General features: G+C 33.2%; 2 protein-coding genes and 2 pseudogenes across 6 annotated transcripts; 2 read left to right on the top strand and 2 right to left on the bottom strand.

Annotated features, from left to right (window-relative positions):
- Positions 1–743: 743 nt before the first annotated feature.
- On the bottom strand, positions 744–5874 carry LOC111282567 (uncharacterized). 2 transcript variants are annotated; one of them, XM_022870700.2, is made up of 10 exons: positions 5542–5862; positions 5016–5096; positions 4411–4531; positions 4221–4315; positions 3567–3638; positions 2413–2685; positions 2156–2264; positions 1725–1911; positions 1123–1206; positions 744–1020 (listed from the first exon to the last, which is right to left on the bottom strand). In XM_022870700.2, exons 1-9 carry the CDS (start codon positions 5563–5565, stop codon positions 1161–1163), a joined length of 1008 nt encoding a protein of 335 aa, XP_022726435.2. In that variant the 5' UTR covers positions 5566–5862; the 3' UTR covers positions 744–1020; positions 1123–1160. The 2 variants fall into 2 exon arrangements, with proteins under 2 accessions (XP_022726435.2, XP_022726434.2); XM_022870699.2 differs by having other exon boundaries at positions 744–1206; positions 5542–5874.
- Positions 5875–5973: 99 nt separating this feature from the next.
- LOC111282698 (mitotic checkpoint protein BUB3.2-like) lies at positions 5974–9303 on the top strand. 2 transcript variants are annotated; one of them, XM_022870902.2, is made up of 9 exons: positions 5974–6426; positions 6518–6648; positions 6759–6841; positions 7323–7589; positions 7778–7853; positions 8007–8087; positions 8603–8681; positions 8766–8866; positions 8967–9303. In XM_022870902.2, the coding sequence occupies exons 2-9, from the start codon at positions 6566–6568 to the stop codon at positions 9052–9054; spliced, it is 858 nt and encodes a 285-aa protein (XP_022726637.2). In that variant the 5' UTR covers positions 5974–6426; positions 6518–6565; the 3' UTR covers positions 9055–9303. The 2 variants fall into 2 exon arrangements, with proteins under 2 accessions (XP_022726637.2, XP_089617243.1); XM_089761117.1 differs by lacking the exon at positions 5974–6426 and having other exon boundaries at positions 6590–6648.
- Positions 9304–10003: 700 nt separating this feature from the next.
- On the bottom strand, positions 10004–13749 carry LOC111281646 (ATP-dependent Clp protease proteolytic subunit-related protein 1, chloroplastic-like; annotated as a pseudogene). Its single transcript, XR_016341998.1, has 6 exons — positions 12090–13749; positions 11745–11949; positions 11551–11655; positions 11345–11401; positions 10913–11031; positions 10004–10704 (listed from the first exon to the last, which is right to left on the bottom strand). The product of XR_016341998.1 is annotated as an ATP-dependent Clp protease proteolytic subunit-related protein 1, chloroplastic-like (transcript).
- A 3326-nt stretch (positions 13750–17075) lies between these two features.
- LOC111281850 (zinc finger protein ZAT10 pseudogene) lies at positions 17076–18363 on the top strand (annotated as a pseudogene). Its single transcript, XR_016342323.1, has one exon. The product of XR_016342323.1 is annotated as a zinc finger protein ZAT10 pseudogene (transcript).
- Positions 18364–18645: the final 282 nt, after the last annotated feature.

Below are 18645 nucleotides of genomic sequence, written 5' to 3' on the forward strand. Positions count from 1 at the left end.
ATCTTACCAAAGGGGACCATTGCGGAATACGTTTGGCTGTTGGCACTTTAAATAATTAGCAACATATATTAATATTAGTATTAATTACGAGTGTATCGGAATGCACTTTCCTTGTGCAAGAATAAATAATCAATAATTAATAATAATACCAATAATAGGAATAACAAAGACTATAGTTATTATAATATCCTTCTCATCAGAGACAAAATAAGGCAACTCTTCAATGATCATATTAAGGAAAAGAAGATACAGTTTAAAATCATTTAATACATGAACTGTTTATTTAGAGGAGTGATCCATTTATGTCACGGTAAATGTTACATTCTTTTCAATTTTAAAATCAAAATTAAATCCCATAACATTTACATTAATGTTTATATATATATATATATATATATAGAGAGAGAGAGAGAGAGAGAGAGAGAGAAATTATCAAATTGACAGTAAAATTTTTTAATCCCACAAATCGAATTAAAATAGCAACACATATCCTTTATATATTTAAAAATTTTAATTTAAAAAAAATGTATAATCATCTTAATGTAACTTATAAAATTAAACAACTCTAACATCAATATATCTAATAATTTCTTTCTCATATATATGTATATATATAATTGTTTTTGGAAGTATAAAATATGTTAAATTCTAACTCCAAACATATTGCAAATAGTTGAGATACGTTTTTGAATTAACAGATGTGGACCGAGATAATTGCTTTCAAAGATAATATGAGGCCGGTATTCGTCTCATAATATTTTTATACTCTTCATATAAATATGCCAAAAGGATTATCTTTGCCGCACGTAAAAACATGTTCCCATAACCCTTCAAATTTCTCGAATTTAATTTGCAAGAAAAACTATGTAACATTCTGTTTTAACTGCACTGAATTGATGATTTTTTGGTATCCATACCAATAAAATTAAAATTTTAAAAGGTGGGGTGGATGGGCCATGAACATATCTGCGATCTACTTGTGTTTTCCACCAATGCTCGTCACAGGGCAAAGCTGAGGGGCTGAGCAGGGAAAAGGGTAGTTATAGCAGTAACCAACATGATTTGTTTACAGAAGCAAGTAAACGTAATGTCACCAATTTCATCACAATTTTAATTAGTTACCGCTGCTCATCATCGGCCAGTCCCTCCCCAAGAGCCCTTTATGCAATTCTGTAATACAGAATACTCATTGTAGCCATGCAAGCCCTGCACAACATAATAGATACATGGTGAAATATAAATCCTTTCCATGTCTTCATTATTTTCAAATTTTAAGTATATAACCACTACAGGGAGTCTGAACTTTTAAGTTGTTCCATTTTAAATCTGTAGTTGATGATACAAAAGATTATCTGCTGTCTATGATCCACCATTTAATTCTCAAGAGGAGAAGACCAAAATGATTAAGCTAGTTGTCAGGATGAAGGAAATCGTAAAACCCAAAAAGAACTGAATCTGCTTAGAAAACTTTCTAATGTCCTTTCCCCCATTATTTCAATCTCTCCCTTTAATTGGTATCCCACTCAGATATCAATTGCAGCATCCACAGGTCACAAGCACAGATGGATACATAAACACAAAGCGAGATGCATAATAATAAGAAAGAGGCAAATGCATGCACAAGAGAGAAAGGTACATCTGTGTGTGAATATGTAAATTGGTGGATTAGCTTGACATTGGTGATTATGCATATTCATATAAAAAAAAAAAAGGTTAAGACTTACATGATTGCTATGACAAGAAGGATTTTTCTTCGATCAATTCGTGTTGATCTCTGATGCTTCAATCGACCTTCTGGGACATCATCTGCATTTGATGCATCTTTACGTTGAGGTGCAGTCACTGGTAGAGTTGGTAATGCACTTGACCAGAAGGGAATCAATGCTCTGAGAAACTTATGATGAAGTGGACCTAGAACGACAAATTATACGAATCATGAATACGAGATCAGAGCAAGCAATAAATCATGATAGAGGCATAAGAAGTATTATCTTATCTAAGTTATCCATTACAAAGGCATTTAGACAGCATCTTAGATGGATGCATTAAGAAACTCTCAGACCAAAAATAGTAGGCCACAGCAAGAACAGATTGGAAAAGTTCTAATCAATTATAGAGCAGAATGGCTTCATGACCCAAGGCTTTCTTTACTTACCCCTCCGAGAATACTTTTTACGATTACCATCTTCTTCATCTGCATAATATGAGACTTCAGAGTTTTGCCGATCAACATGAACTGTGCTCTTTCGTGTTGTAGCCACAGGCTGGATTACATAGCAACATAGAACAAAATACCCAAGATAAGAAAACAAACAACAAACATACCCGAATTGACACATATAAACAAGCAAGCATAACATGACTCTAAACAACTCAGATCACATCCGTTAATTAACAAAACAAATGACTTACAGCAACAGGACTTGAAGTTTTCATGTAATTCCCAGCTGAACTAGGACCATCTATCTCCACTATTTCTGACACAGTAAGTTTAGAAGGTCTCCCAACAGCTGAGTACGCTTCATCCGTTGCCACAGAGGCAGATGAATTACCATCATACTCTCTTCCTCCGGTAGTGGTTACATTTATTAGTGGATCTGAAGCAAATGCAGGTGGAGGACCATGGGGTTCTGTTGTAGGCAAAGAAACAGGATGATTTCCGAACAAATTCTTCTCCAAGCCAGTCTGCACAAGACTAGAGCAAGTTAAGTCATTTACAATTTGTTTAAGCAGATATGACAAGAACTCCAATTGTACTCATCCTAAAGAGGAGACTACAATATAAATCGGAAACAAAGCATTCTAAAACGCCAATCAATCCAAATCACTTTTATCTTTGGTGCACTTCCTAAAGACAACCAACACATATTTAGAGGTTCATTTCAGAGGCAATCAATGACCTTCAGCATTTCGAAGTATCAGAAGATTGACTGGGCACCCCAAATACTAGGATCTGCAACATTCTACTGGGTAAACTTTGAGTTTTATAAGCTTAAAATAACTTGGGAAATGAGATTTCAGAAACTTTCTTGCAGGTCAATGCTTTTAGTGGACAAGGAAAGAAAAGGTTTGGCCATAACGGACTCGCATGGCCTCCATTTTACAATTACTTTCATTGGAAGCACTTGGTTGTAATGATTAATGCATTTGACAGGAGAAATTTTCTTAGCAAAATGTATGCCATCCATTTGAAAACTTCTACCCTGGGAACAGTTAAATCCCGCAATTTTCATGTCAACCTATGCCATCCATTTGGAAACTTCTACCTGGGGAAGAGTTAAATCCCTCAATTTTCATGTCAACCACAGAAAGGCCAAAATCAAGCTCAACCAGCACATGCTGAAAAGCATAACAACTGAATTATAATTTAACTGGCAACTGGAAAGAGTAGGACTTCTGAAGCACCCATAAGCACTATGATAAAGAAGCAATGCATATACTAAATAAAGCAGAAGAATAGTTTGATAAGCAAATTATTGAAAAAAAAAAGAAAAAAGGATATCCAAAGTTCACATTACATTTAGAATGAGCATTCTTTATAACAGCCAAATTGAGCATGAACTCACCTGCATAATAGACTCCTTCAGCAGTGAATGAAGACGTGATGCTGAATCTTTAACACTCTTGGGAGGCCATATCTGGGCAAGAAACCATTGCAAAATGAGACAAGCCAAGGAACAAATAATGACAGAAGTAAGTTATAACCAAGACTATCACACATAACTGCTATAATACAAGCATATAAGTATACAAATTTAAGAATGCCACAAGAAAATTATTCAGTCTTGAGTCCTTAATTAACAGATCATAGGAATTTTTCCCAGACATGAGAGAATGTCAATTACATGTTCCATTTATTAATCTCTATCCTCTTCTTTCGCTAAGCCCATGGAAAAGTTTCAAATAAATAAAGTAACCGGTAAATATCAGAAAAATGCTAATCAGCAAAGGAGTTTTACTCCATTAACTACTTGTATGACTAGCTCCAAAAGCAGAAACAGCATAACATTAGTTTTTATTACTCTTATCTATCAGTGCTTTCAAGCCTGGACACATTTAGCATCTAGATGCTTCCAACTACTTTTAAGGTTCAAGAACATTGTCACCATCAATTTCGTGAACATATATTCATTACTTGAAACAATACTAAACAGAAGAATGTGGCCATGAAACAGCTGATTCATGCTGATGATATAATAAACAGCTTTTAGAGAACTTACAGATGTAGAACACGAAGGACACACATATCCAGCAGGCGCAGTGTGCGGAGGAAAGCTTTTGATATGTGAAACCAAGCAATTTGTGTGTATGACATCTAAAGTAGCAAAAATATAACAGTAAGATTGTATGGCACAATCCAACATGATGTTTGCAAGAAAAAAAAAAGTGGACATCAGTATAAACACATACGTAAGCAACCCAACCGAGTTGTTTCAGAGCCAGGCCCCTCCTCAAGCACAGCTTGGCATTTGCAACACTTGGGAGGCCAGTCATACGCTCCGTCAATTACCCATTCTGAGTAAGTACGTATCTAGAGCAAAGTTAAAACAAAAAAACATTATAAGCCCTAAAACATCATTCTATACGTCTCCACTCAGAATTGTATTAAAACACAGTTACATATACACAGCAGAAGTGAGCATACGCACACCATAAAAAAGCTTTTTCATGATATTGCATATAATTTACAAAATTGCACAAAGAGATATATCATAAAGGAAGTAAAAAATATTAACAAATCCAACATATCCAGACATATAGTTGCAAAAGAAGTTGTACATCAACCAAAACTAAATTCATGACCCAAAAATAGTTTCTAGCAGAAGAGTTCTAACTCTGAAAAATCCTCCCCTATAACAACCACCACCACGACCCCCTTTTTTTGGGGTATGGATCAGATTATTATTGTTTTTGCTCCTAGTCACTTTAGTGTAACCACTCCTTTGTTTAAATCAAGTCAAAGTGCTAGGAATTATGGTTTTGAGTACAAAATGAGCAGGATGATATGAACTTACCACGCATATTTGGTGTTCAGGAAAGCAGATGCATTCCCCACAAACAGGAACCTTGTGCACAAAACAGTATAACTTTGTCGCCTGAAACACCAAAAGGAATGTAGGTTTAAAAACAGAGACATTCGTAAATCTTCGATCCCTAACAACGACACCGTCTCTAGAAATTATCACATGTAAATGTAATACACACTACTAAATTCACAACATAACAAGCTACATTCCACTTGAACACTCTAAATATCAAGGTCAATGTCCCTCTCTCTTCAATCATTTATGAAAGTAATCAAATTCGCATTTCCCGATAAATAAACACTAAAATTAAGACAACGAAGATCTGAAAATTCGTAAATCTAGTAAAAGACGATAAACAAAAAAAATGATAGATCTAAAACCTCCGACGATGAATTATAAATTTCAAAGCAAATTTATCAAAAAATAAATTAAAATATTGACACGAAGAAATTTAAATCTACAGCGCTAAGCAGCAGTGAATTTATCAAACTGATAGAAAGAAAAAAAAAAGTACCTTGCGGCATTTGCAGACCACCATTGCATAGAGAAGCGAGTAAGCACGGGATCGATCACTTGGGAGTTCGATTCCGCTGTGTACAATTACAAAGCTTGGGATTTTAGAAAAGGATTAACGTGAAAATTGATGGAAAATTGCCTAGGGTTTAAGGTAAACAGAAGATCAAAGAGGGGAAAAACAAGGATCTGAGTTGAAAGGAAATGGTAAATTTAATTTCACATAAAATAAAAAAAATCGACGCTTTGGGTTGGTTGATGAGTCTTCGGTTGGATTGCTCCAATTACACATAGAACAAAAACTTTCTTCGATTTGCGATTTTTGCCAATTTTCCTTTTTTTTTTTCAAGATTTATTTTTATGAAACAGAAAAGGGCTGCGTAGATTTGACCTCCGCAAGGAGGATAAAGGCGGGCTCGGCTTTTCTTTGTTGTTTTGGGCTAAACCCAACTTGACTAACAAGCCAGGCGGGCATAGGTCTATTTAATGGCATTGATGTAATTAAATGAGCTAGCAGCTGGGTTTTTCGGGTAAAGGAAAATACTAACTGATTTTTGAATTCGAATTTTTTTTTTTGCTTATTTCCGCCGTTGGCAAAATTTGAAACAGCTTGGGCGTTGGCGGAGCGGAATAACATTTGTAAATTTCAAATCTCCATCGCTCTCTGTCTCGCCACTTACTCAGTTACACTCTCTTCCCTATCTTAAAACCCCAAAAACTCTAATCACTGTCACTTGTTTCCTCTCTAACAGCCAATCAAGCGATGACAGTTGTCCACCCGCCTCCGACTCCAGGGCTCGAGCTCTCCAACCCTCCGACGGACGGGATCTCGAACCTTCGATTCTCCAACCACAGCGATCACCTACTCGTCTCCTCATGGGATAAGGTGCTTCCTTACCATTGATTGCCTTTTAAACTTTTAAGTTTCCTTTGATTACCGGTAAACAGCTTTTTTTTTTTTTCCTTTTTAATCATAGAGTGTGAGATTGTACGACGAAAGCGCCAACTCATTGCGAGGATAGTTCATGCATGGTGGTCCCGTACTCGATTGCTGCTTCTACGATGATTCCTCTGGGTTCAGTGCCTGCGCTGATAATACGGTTAGAAGGTTAGTTAATTGAACTTTGGTTTTTGCCCCTAATTTTCCGTTTGATTCTCGAGAATGCTTAGGAAAGTGAATGTAGAATCAATCTTAAGATTGAGCTGTTAGTTTTGCAGGATAGTATTCAGCTATGAAAAGGAGAATATTTTAGGTAGACATGATGCTCCCGTGCGTTGTATAGAGTACTCTTATGCAGCAGGTTGGTTGAAATAGCGAATCTTCTCTTTTTATTCATTTTATTATTATTATTTTTTAATGCGGATTTCAAGATGATTTGGCTGTGATTTTGCCCTTCAAAGTTGGATTTTTTATACCTGTTTGTCGAATAAGCTTCTGGATTTCAAGTTTTCAGAAAAGATAATAGAAATATTTACGTTTGGTATAACTGAAGAAGAAAATGAAAGAATGGAGAGTGTTTTTTCCTAAAGTTCAACTTAATTTGCTGATTATACCTGTAAGGGCGGCACAAGTCGATTCATAATTGGATGATTATAGTCACGAATTCCACTCAATCCTATCGTATATGAATTAACTTTCGACTTTTGAAGGTTAGAATAGCATCGTGCTGGTGCCATGGATTATATGTCGGGGAAACGTGCTACAAATGGCGCTGAAGGAGAGCATTATGTTTCATTTAAGAAAATGTTTGAATCCTTAAAGTTTCATTCCATTTGTTATAGGACAAGTGATCACAGGCAGTTGGGACAAGACATTGAAATGTTGGGATCCAAGAGGTGCAAGTGGGCAGGAGCACACTCTTGTCGGCACATACCCACAACCTGAGCGTGTTTACTCATTATCTCTGGTTGGAAATCGTTTAGTTGTGGCAACTGCAGGAAGACATGTAAATGTTTATGATTTGCGAAATATGTCTCAGCCTGAGCAACAAAGGGAATCTTCATTGAAATATCAAACTAGATGTGTGAGATGTTATCCAAATGGAACAGGTAATAGTTATAACTTCTAAAATTCTGTAAGTTTTTATAGGGGAAGAAAATACTGTTTAAAAGAAGGCTTAGATTATACAAGCAGTGAAATAAATTAGTGGGACACGATTTTTTATGTGTGAACCATTCATCTTCTTCTGTCATTTTTTTTTGGGTAAAATTGCTTCTCATTAGACAATTTTATGCAGGAGATGCTCTTAGTTCTGTTGAAGGGCGAGTTGCAATGGAGTTCGTTGATCTCTCAGAGACCAGTCAAGCCATAAAGTATGTATCAATCTTTTCCTTTTAGCACTATATAATGAGGTATATGCTGGCTACGAGGATATATACAGAATGTGGGAACTGTTCTGGAGCTGATCCTACCTGCTTTTGATCTATCTTTTGCTTTTATTAATGGCTATTTTGGATCATTTATAGGTATGCCTTTAAGTGCCATCGGAAATCTGAGGCTGGACGGGACATTGTATATCCAGTAAATGCCATTGCATTCCATCCTGTGTAAGTTTCTGGACAAGTCTTTAACCTTTTATTTATGCTAAACTTATGAGGCTGAAAAACCTGAGTAGCAAGCTAGCTGAATGATCAGTTCAGCAAGATGGAATATCAAACTTATAATTTAGCATGTAAATATTGCTGTTGATTATAATGTAGGCTTTGGTCTTGAGAGCATTTCCAATGTTTGTGTATCAGTGGCAGACATGGACAAATGACAATTAGTAATTCGAAAACTAGATACTCATGTTGGGAAGGCAAATTGGAAGTGTGCAAGACACATTGGTCCCTTTCCTCTTATTTGGTTCAAACATTGCTGAGAAAATAAATAAATAAATTGCTAGTAACATCATACTTTTTTGCGTTTAAGACACGAGGTTACGGTTTGTTTGAAATGCATTTTGAGTTGGCTTAACTAAAGAGGTTTTTTATGAAAGATTAGCAGGATCTTGAAAATAGTTAATATTAACTTCTTTCCACTCACATCATTGCTAATTTCTGCTTTGACTTTCAACCTGCAGCTATGGTACATTTGCAACTGGAGGTTGTGATGGTTTTGTAAATGTGTGGGATGTAAACAATAAGAAGAGGCTGTATCAGGTAAGTGATTGGATTGAAGTGCAGTTTCATTTTACAGTAAAAAATGCTGATAGTTTACCACCATTATTAAATGATCTTTTGCAGTATTCAAAGTACCCAACAAGCATTGCTGCTGTTTCATTCAGCAGAGATGGGCGACTGTTGGCTGTGGCGTCAAGTTACACATTTGAAGATGGGGATAAGCCGTAAGATTCCTCCAGCTCTCTCTCTGATGCAAAAATCTCAAAAGTATACAGTATAAAAAGACATAGTCAAGCTCTAATTTCTGATACTTTCTTTGTGCAGACATGAACCTAATGCCATCTTTGTACGTAGTGTAAATGAAATTGAAGTCAGGCCAAAACCCAAAGCATATCCTAACCCTCCAGCATAGCTAATTAAGGGTCTTTATATATTCCATGGTAATTTGAGATATGTAATATATTAAATACTCTGCAAGGCTGCAGTGAATGGTCTGAACTTAACCTGGAAAATATATATTTTGAATCATAGGCTAGAATTTTTTTTTTTTTAACTTTATGAATTTGTTAGAATTATACTGTAGTTGCTATGAGGACTACTTTTTTCCACTTTCTGTTGAAAAATGTTAGTGTGGATTTGTAGGGGTACATGTTAATCGAATATGACCGAACGAAACGATGAACATATATTTGTAATTTATTCATTTATTTTTAAAGTTATTCGGAATTCATTTATGTTCGATAAGGAAATTATTCACTATGTTCGAGCTCATTATATTTGAGCTTGATTTATTTAAATAGTAAGATATTCTTGTTTAGTTTGTGTTTAATTCATTTTAATTAAATGAAATTGTTAGTAAAATTATAAGATGTTCATGTTTGATTTGTGTTTAGTTTGTTTAATTAAATGAAATCAATCGTAACTATTGAACAAATATATTCATAAATATATATATATGAACAAATATGTTTATGAATAATAATATGTTAATAAATAATAAACAACCATTATCAAATAAATTTACATGACAAATGAATAATAAATAGGTTGAAGGTGCAAACTTATTTGAGTGGAAGTGTTAGAATAATAAGATTAGGGTAAAAGATAAAAATATAATAATAATAATTTTTTATTATTATTGAATAATAAATAAACATAAATAAACTTTAAATAAAAATAAATAAATTTTCAATGAATAAGTTTTAAACAAATTTTAAATGAATTTGTTTACACATATAAATTAAATAGATTTTCGTGTTCAATTAGTTTAATAAACGAAAATAAAAATATTATTTAAAATTTATTTTTAAATTTAATAAATAAATATAAATGAACAAAAATTAAAAACAAAAAAAAATAAAAATTGTTCATAAATTGCCAATATTCACGAATTGTTCGTCCAAGCTTTGTTCATTTATACCTCTATTAGCATTTCATTCTCCAGGGGTCCTGTGGCCTTATCCATCATCGTTTTGCCCCTCCCAAACACCAAAATATAGGGGGAAAGAAAATATGGTGAATGGAAAATGAAATTCACACATTTCCATCATTGCTGTTTATCAGAGTTACAGGAACCCTTCAATGAGATATATATTTTTGAAATCACATCTATCTCATTCTTGCCAGTTCTACGAATAATATATGTTAACATGAACTGCATCGTGATCGCAAGATTAAAACAGATAACATTAATGGATCGTTGCTACCTGAAAGCATATGGCAACATAAAATCTTGAACCTCTTTTGTTAGACATAATATAACATTATATTTCATCCGAACACTCACAGTTTGGCATGAAATATTGAACAAAGAGTAAAAAGTGAGATCAAATCTGTAATATAACCATCTTTGCCTTGGCATGGGATATTGAACAAAGAGCAGACAGCTCAAGTTTTCACCTCATGCACGGTCACGCTGTACTGGTACTTTTTAATCACCTAAACCCTGAAGGAGCTGCTTGCGGACCAGCTCCAGCTCCTCTCATTGCATTTGATTGAGCAAGCATCTCATCATAATTCTGATTAAAAAAAAAACTTATTAAGAAAAAAAACGAATAGGAACCTCAAATTTTTTGTCTTGCAGTCCTATAGCAAACCATTTAGTCAGGACGTAGAATGATAAAGTTCTAAAGAAATGATTTTTAACAAGGCAGTGAAAATCAATTCCAGACTCATGGCTTTGTCAACCATGGATAGAGTTGAAAATTGTACATATTTCTCAAAAGAATTTATGCTTATCTTCTAAGTTACAAATAGGAGTTGAATCATACTGGATGAATTTGGCTGTCCTGCACGAAAACCCTTGGCTCCCTTGAGATAGAAGCATTGCTGCTTGACCATATGCCATGCCACAATTTACAGTGTACATGTCTGATTTGCAGTATTTCAAGTAGATAGATAGAACAAGTTAAATTTAAAGCATATCCAACTGCTGAATAAGGAATGATGATCCAGAACACTAATAACTTATTATACCGACAAACTATTTAACCGAGCTATTTCCTTATAAATCATAACTACACAGACAAATGGACCCCATCATGATCCTTGTGCAAGACAACAAAAATAATCAAACACAAAAACCACATCTGTGGTCATAAAATACTATTCTTGAACTTCTTCAGCACTTTACCTCATTCCAAGAAGGATAAATTCATAATTATTAACAGAAAATAATTGTTGATCACAATACTTGCAGCCATGGTGTCAACTATAGCATATGCCTCAGTTTCTGATCCAACAGTCTCCATCTTCTCATTCTATATAGTACAAAAGCAATCAATCAGCGTAGATAGGTATACAAAGTTCCAATGTAGTATGTACTAAATAATTCAGAAATTTCACAGTAGGATTAATGCTTCAAAAAGAGTTTTGGGGACTGATCAAGAATGACAAACGTTCTTCTAACCTGTGTCCCAGATGAATTGATGTATAAGTATATAGGCTTTGAAGGGTTATCATAATCCAACCACATTAATTGAGCAACAACAAGCTCAGTCAGTGCCGGTAAAATCTACAGCAACAAAATTAAAAAAAGAATCAACAAATTAGAAAATTAGCCACCGAGCAAGATTACGGGTGAGATATGGTATGGAGACTCACTGGCATGCCAAGATAGCATATCCAAGCATCTAACAGCAAAGAAGGCAAATCAGGAGGAGCAGTTGCAGGCCTTCCATATCCTTTAGCCCCTCCACTATACATGCTTACACTCATACTGCATTTAGAAGGACCTTTATCATTAACGCCTGACATACTCCACATCCCTCCATTATCCAAATAGTTACTAGCAGATAAGATACTTTCCAGGAAAAGGTTGGCAAAGTTAGTTCTAGATTAAAGGATAAAAAATTAAATTGCGAAACGGTTTTGATTCTAACATTAATTTGTTACATCAACCATCACCTATGAACTCAGATATCAACAAAGATTAAAAGGGAGCAAACCTTGGTAACTTTTTCTAGTTGTCGACGAACGGGATTACCTTCAGTCATGAACATTTCCATTTGTGAAGGACTAAGACCATAAAGATACATTTTTAAAATTGTCCATCACTACAAATAAACAAGACAGTAGTTGGCTTAACTTCAAATGCAACTTATTCAAAGCAGCTTGTGATAATTTCATAACTCAAATTAGGCATTAACCATCACAGCTCCAACTAGAAGTAAAGTCAATTGATATTTTGGGTGAATAATGTTTATTTTTTGACTATATATATATATATATATATATATATATATATGGACATGCATGGTGAATTGTAGAACATAACTAACAAGCTATATATGATTAAGAGACATAACTGCTAGACGTACCTTTAAAAAAAAAAAATTCTAGCATGGTTTGGAAAACCTTAAATTCTTAATGGCATTAATGACTGCATTAAACAAATCTTAAAATCCTACAGGATTGATTCGATTTCCTAAAATAGGACATGCCGAATTTCATTAACCCCCTTTCGCCCTATGTTCTTGTGCTGTGCTCTCGGGCTCCCCATCTGCTTTTTCCTAGCTAGGCTGAAAAAGACCATTTTTCTTGAGGTCCTCCCCTCACACCCTGGAAGCTGACATTATCAAATACTTAATATTTTATCATAAATTTCAGGAAAAACAAAGAAAGCGCAATAATTGGGAGAAAATATTGATATGGGTTAAATAGGAAATGAAGGGTAGGTCATATAACTCCTTTTGTTTGATGAATTTGAAATTTAATTTAATTAATTTATATAGTTATATTTTTAAAATATAATATTTAATAAATTTTAAATTTTAATACTTATATTTTGTATCTCAAATTATGACTTTTTATAAAAAAAAAAATCTTTTATTTGATCAAAGACTCAAAGTACTAGACAGAACTAAATGATTGACTTGGTCTTATAATCAACCAAATCCATGAAACGATGCATATAATTTAAACATGGATTAGTCAATACCAAAAGTCTTTTTAGGTAACTTAAGAGTCTCCTTAAAACTGATTAAAAACCTAATTGTCAAGTTTACTTAAAGGTTCCATCTGGTTGCCAGGAAAAACCAGAGGAAACATAAAGAAATTTGACATTTTGACCATCTAATTTAGCACACTTCCATCAACGAAACTCAAAAAAAAAAAAAAATAGGAAGAAGAAAAGAACAAAAACAACAAAGCCAGCCGCGATTCTTGTTTTCCCATTGAAAGTGATTATGCGAGGAATGACCTCATCGGATTTTACTTGTCTTTGTTTTCCTTTACTTCAAACATTATTCCCCCCTAATCAAAACTCTTTTCAGCCATCAAAGCTTGCCGAGTAATAGGCTTTGGTGTTATTCTTTGACGCCACAGCTGCCGTATCTTATACTACCAACGACTTCGTTTACGTGCGATTTCTTGCCCTTATTTTTTTCTCTTTTCATGCTGATCCAATATCGGCTAAAGCTGACTGGAGTTACGACATGTCTACGTGGATTTTTTTTTTTCCCGTAAGGTAAGGGTAGATAATAGAGATGGCAAAATTCGAATTCTCATTACACACGTGTTCTTAATTTTTTAGGGAAATTCTTTTTATTGTATGGAGAGTTGCATATTGATAAATATGTTTTGTGAGTTTTGATTGCTAGCTAAGAAATAAAGCTCTAAACGAATCATATTTGTGATTTGTTAATAAAATTTTGAAATATTCTATTTGGTCCGTGTTTAATAAAAAATTTGTTTTATTTATTTAAATTTAATTCGTTTAAATGATCAGATATTTATATTTGATTTGATTAAGTTAAACAAATTTATTCATAAATATTAAACTAATATATATAAAAGCACATGATTATAAATAATAAATAAATCATAACCAATCAAATTATTTGTTAAATTTAATAAACAAATAAAAATTAAATATATTCACGAATGATTTATTAAAATTTTATTTATTTACGCCCCTAATAAATATGAATAATATCATAATCTATGTGCTTGAATAATCTTGTCAACATTACCAAAAAAACACTTCATGCCTTTAGAATTTAAGAATTGATATATTTTAAAAATTACATTTACGATCACTCGAACACCTCAATAAATTTAACATTTGATAATTTAATTAAATATGTCATTATTTATAAAATATAAATGATAATATCAAACTACACAAATAAAGTATTCGTAACCAATACCCTCCTAGTTTTCTATACTCTCTTGCTCGCTCTCATATCCTTTCATATAGCCTAGTTTGCTGATTTAACATCGGACCTCAAAGTATTATATCCGGCGTTCCCAACCTTTTCTCTCCGTGACAAGTCATTTTTATCATCTTTCTCAATATCTTGCAAATTCATTTTTCAAATAGAGAGAAGTTACGTGAACAAAAATTATGAAATGAAACGACATTTTGAAAGTTATGAGTTGGAAATTTTAGACTAAAGAATGATATTTATAAAATAAAAAAATACTATCCTCCCTTATCCAATATATATAAATATAATATATTATTAACAAGTGATTGGTTCAATCAATTAAGATTTATCTTTTTCAATGAAAAGATTTTAAGTTTGAATCTTGTCGATAATTACTTAATAGGATCATCTCGAATGCATTATTTATAGTTATCCATTTTAGATTGTCAGATATGACATATTTTATCTTAACATGAGAAATAAAATAATTTATCTATCTTTAAATTTCTTCTTACCAAAATAAATAAATAAATAAATAAAATATATTAATAATATGTACAATGGTACGATAAAGAAATTTCCTATTAGTATGACAAAATTGTATACAACTAGCTAATATACAGGTCAGTGATAACATCATTGCCACGTATACAATCACAGATAACCTATATCAACCCATATCAACACACTTCACACTTTCAGAGCAAAAGTGAAATCCACTTTCTCGGTGTTGAGCGGATAAAGGTGCCGCGTGTCAGGAGAAGAATAAAAATCCACGTGGCGTGCTGGTGGAGACTCCCAATTAGTGGACGGCTTTGATATGATCATTCGAACTTACTTGTCGGTTATGTAATAACATTAATAACACGTGAAAGTGGTTCAAAAGCAACCGAATGTGCCACGTGTAAGTTATCCTTATCAGACGCGTTGCGTGCCGTATGCCCCGACAGTTTCGCGTCTGTGAAGCTACATTCCCCCACTTCGTTCTACAACTGCACTCTACCGATTTTACATAAACATCCTTATACATATTTTTAAAATTTAAATTTATCTTTAAATTTTTACCCTATTACGTAATTAAAAAAATATTATATGCTTAATTTTTTTAAAATTTATTATTTTTAAATATCAATTTTAATAATATTATCATCAAATTTTGATCAATAATAAGAATAATTTTGGCCTCATCTATAGTTTATGCTAATATTAAAATGGTTGACTAATAAATTTATTTTTTAAAAAATTTAAGATTATAATATAAAATGTAATTAAACATATATTTTTTAAAAACCTACTCACAGATGCAACTTCATCAAATAATTTTTTACTTTTTTAAAAAATTATCCACATAATGAAATAATTTTTTAAAAAATATAATTTTTTTTTATTTTTTATTTTCACCCACATGATATGAAATATTTAATTTTATTTATCATATTGGAGCTGATTAATGAAAACTATTCAACGTGCTGCAAAATTGAAGCAAATAAAGAAAAAAAAAAGGATGGTATCTAGGCATAAAAATTTTCTTGTATTTGAAAAAAAGTGAAGATTGAAGAGGGGTAATAGTGGCAAAGAGAGGGAGATTTGTTCAGTCTACAAAACAACGCTGATAATCATGGGAATCGTGTTCCAGTTCGACGCGTGGCCATTAATGAATGTTTCCCAGGAATCAGCTGTCTTTCTACAGGCCAACCAACAATGAACGACCAATACGAGCACAAATAAGTTACAATGTGCCAAGCTGCTATCCCAGAGCCAATTATATTTCGCCAAGTCATGGGTACCTTTTTTTTTTTAACTTTTTTTTTTGGCCAGTAAGCCGTCAACGTGGGGCATCATTCATAAAAAACAAAAGAACCCAATTTAAAAAAAAAATTTCTGGGGGAAAGGTAATTTTATGAGCAATAAGGCGAGCGGTATTACAACTATTAATCTTAATTTTTGAAAATTTCCCATTGTTTTCTTAATGAAAACAAAGTAGGGCATTTCAAATTATCAATTATTGTAATTAATATAATTTTTAATCAGCAAAGGTTCACTAGTTTATTCTAAGTTGATTACATTTTTTTACAATTTTACCTTTAATTTTGTGAGTTTTGGACTAAACTTTCTTATTAAATTTGAAAATTACAAATCAATTTTATAACTGTTTGTATTCAATTATTTATAACAAAATATTATGATAAAAATTTAATAAATTTAAAATTATTTAAAATTATGATTTGATAAAAAAAATATTTTTAATATCATAAATATTAACTAAATTTATTATATCCATATTTTAATCTAATATCTTCAATAATAATTTTTCTTCTCACTACACTTAATCTCACTGCTACCATTATTATTGAATCTATCATTTATTTTATTACTAATTTTAATCACATTATTACAATAATTAATTTTACTTTTATCAGTATTTTTAGTCTCATTAAAATTAATTTTATCATCTATCCAATTGTATCTTTTGAATTGTGATGGATTCACACTAAGACTCAATACTCAAATGGATTTGTTTACTATTTTTAAGTGTCCATTTGAATTTTATCACATTGTCAATGTAATATAATTAAGTTAATCACATCATTAATTGAATTTAAAAATTAACTTTAATAAAATTCATCGAACATTGATTTTTTATTAAATTTCTTTTTTTAATCATAATTATAATATATATATATATATATTTTTTAATTTTACTCTAGCTAATCTCACTAAATGGAGCCTAAATATTAGTAGTACTCATAAGAAGTGCAGGCGTAGCATTGTTTTGACTTGGAAGCGGTCATATAATCTCAAAGGAAGCTCAGTCTTCAGTCTCCAATCCCACCTCCCACTCTTCCCCACAACCATTCCTCTTTGTTGACCGACTCACTTCTCCCTACCACCAACTCACCCCCCACCCCCACTCCCCTTCTCCACTCCTCTCTATATATAAACCCATTACATCCACACCATTTTTAACTCACTCTCGCAAACTTCAACCCAAAAAAAAAAAAAACCAAAAAGGGTATCACTTTCTTCCCCCTCTTTTCCATCTTTCTATCAATCTTTTTCAAAAACTTGATTGAATTTGGAGAATTTGAAGAATATGGCTCTTGAAGCTCTGAATTCTCCTACCATGGCTACACCTTTCAGCAACAAATACGAGGACATCGACAACGATTACCTCGAGACATGGAAGAAAGGCAAACGTTCAAAACGAACACGGAGCGAGTCTCCACCCACTGAAGAAGAGTACCTTGCTCTCTGTCTCCTCATGCTAGCTCGTGGCTCCACCAACCACAGTATAAACGCTGCCGCCAACGGTGGTGATGATCATCGTCAGTCTTCCTCGACATCAGTATCAGCAGCTGCTCCTCCAGCTTTGAAGTTGTCATACAAGTGCAGTGTATGCAACAAGGCTTTCCCTTCTTACCAAGCTCTGGGTGGGCATAAAGCCAGCCACCGAAAACCCTCTACCGACGCTTCTACCATCAACGCTGATAATCCATCTACTGCCAGCACCACCACCAGCGGTAGCGGTAGGGCCCATGAGTGCTCCATCTGCCACAAGTCCTTCCCAACAGGCCAAGCCTTGGGTGGCCACAAACGCTGCCACTACGAAGGTGGCAACAACAACAATATTAACAAAAGTGGTAACGTTAGCGTTAGCGGGATGACGTTGTTGGACGGGGGCGCGTTGAGCCAAAGCCACCGTGTCGGCTTTAACTTTGACCTGAACTTGCCTGCTTTACCAGAATTCTGTGGGGAAAATAAAGATGGAAGATTTAGTCAAATCAACGCAGAACAAGAGGTTGAAAGTCCATTGCCGACCAAGAAACCACGCTTCTTGATTGCTAAGGAAGAAAAGCCGGATTCTTCTTTAGCACAAGATTAATTTTAGGATTTGTAGAATTAATTAAATTTACAAAGATAAAATTTTTCAAATATTTTCATTGATTACGGGATTTGTATTTGATGAATTGATCTGTACAGTGAATTTGTTCATTGTTTGTGAACTCTCCCTATTGTAGTCAGCTGCCGGCAATCATTGATTCATTTATTCAAGAAAATATTTCCACTAACAATTATTATATTTTGGACATCAAAATCCTTTGATTTGTCATAGAATTTTAAACTTTTAATTTCAGTCATAATTAGATTCAAATCCAATCTCACAAAAAAAAAAAATTTATGTTTTGCATATGAGCCAATCTCACTGCTGCTGAATGTTATCCAAATAGAAGCCCACTTCGAATTTCAACTTTTCACCGGAAGCCAAGCAAAAAGTCAAGCTTTTTTTTCCCTAGTTGAACATATATTTTATTCTTTATCTTTTTATTATATAATGAAGCGAGCAAATAAGTAGG

Source organism: Durio zibethinus, chromosome 5 (assembly GCF_047325235.1).
Source record: "Durio zibethinus cultivar Kanyao isolate XHJ-2024 chromosome 5, ASM4732523v1, whole genome shotgun sequence".
Lineage (NCBI taxonomy): Eukaryota > Viridiplantae > Streptophyta > Magnoliopsida > Malvales > Malvaceae > Durio > Durio zibethinus.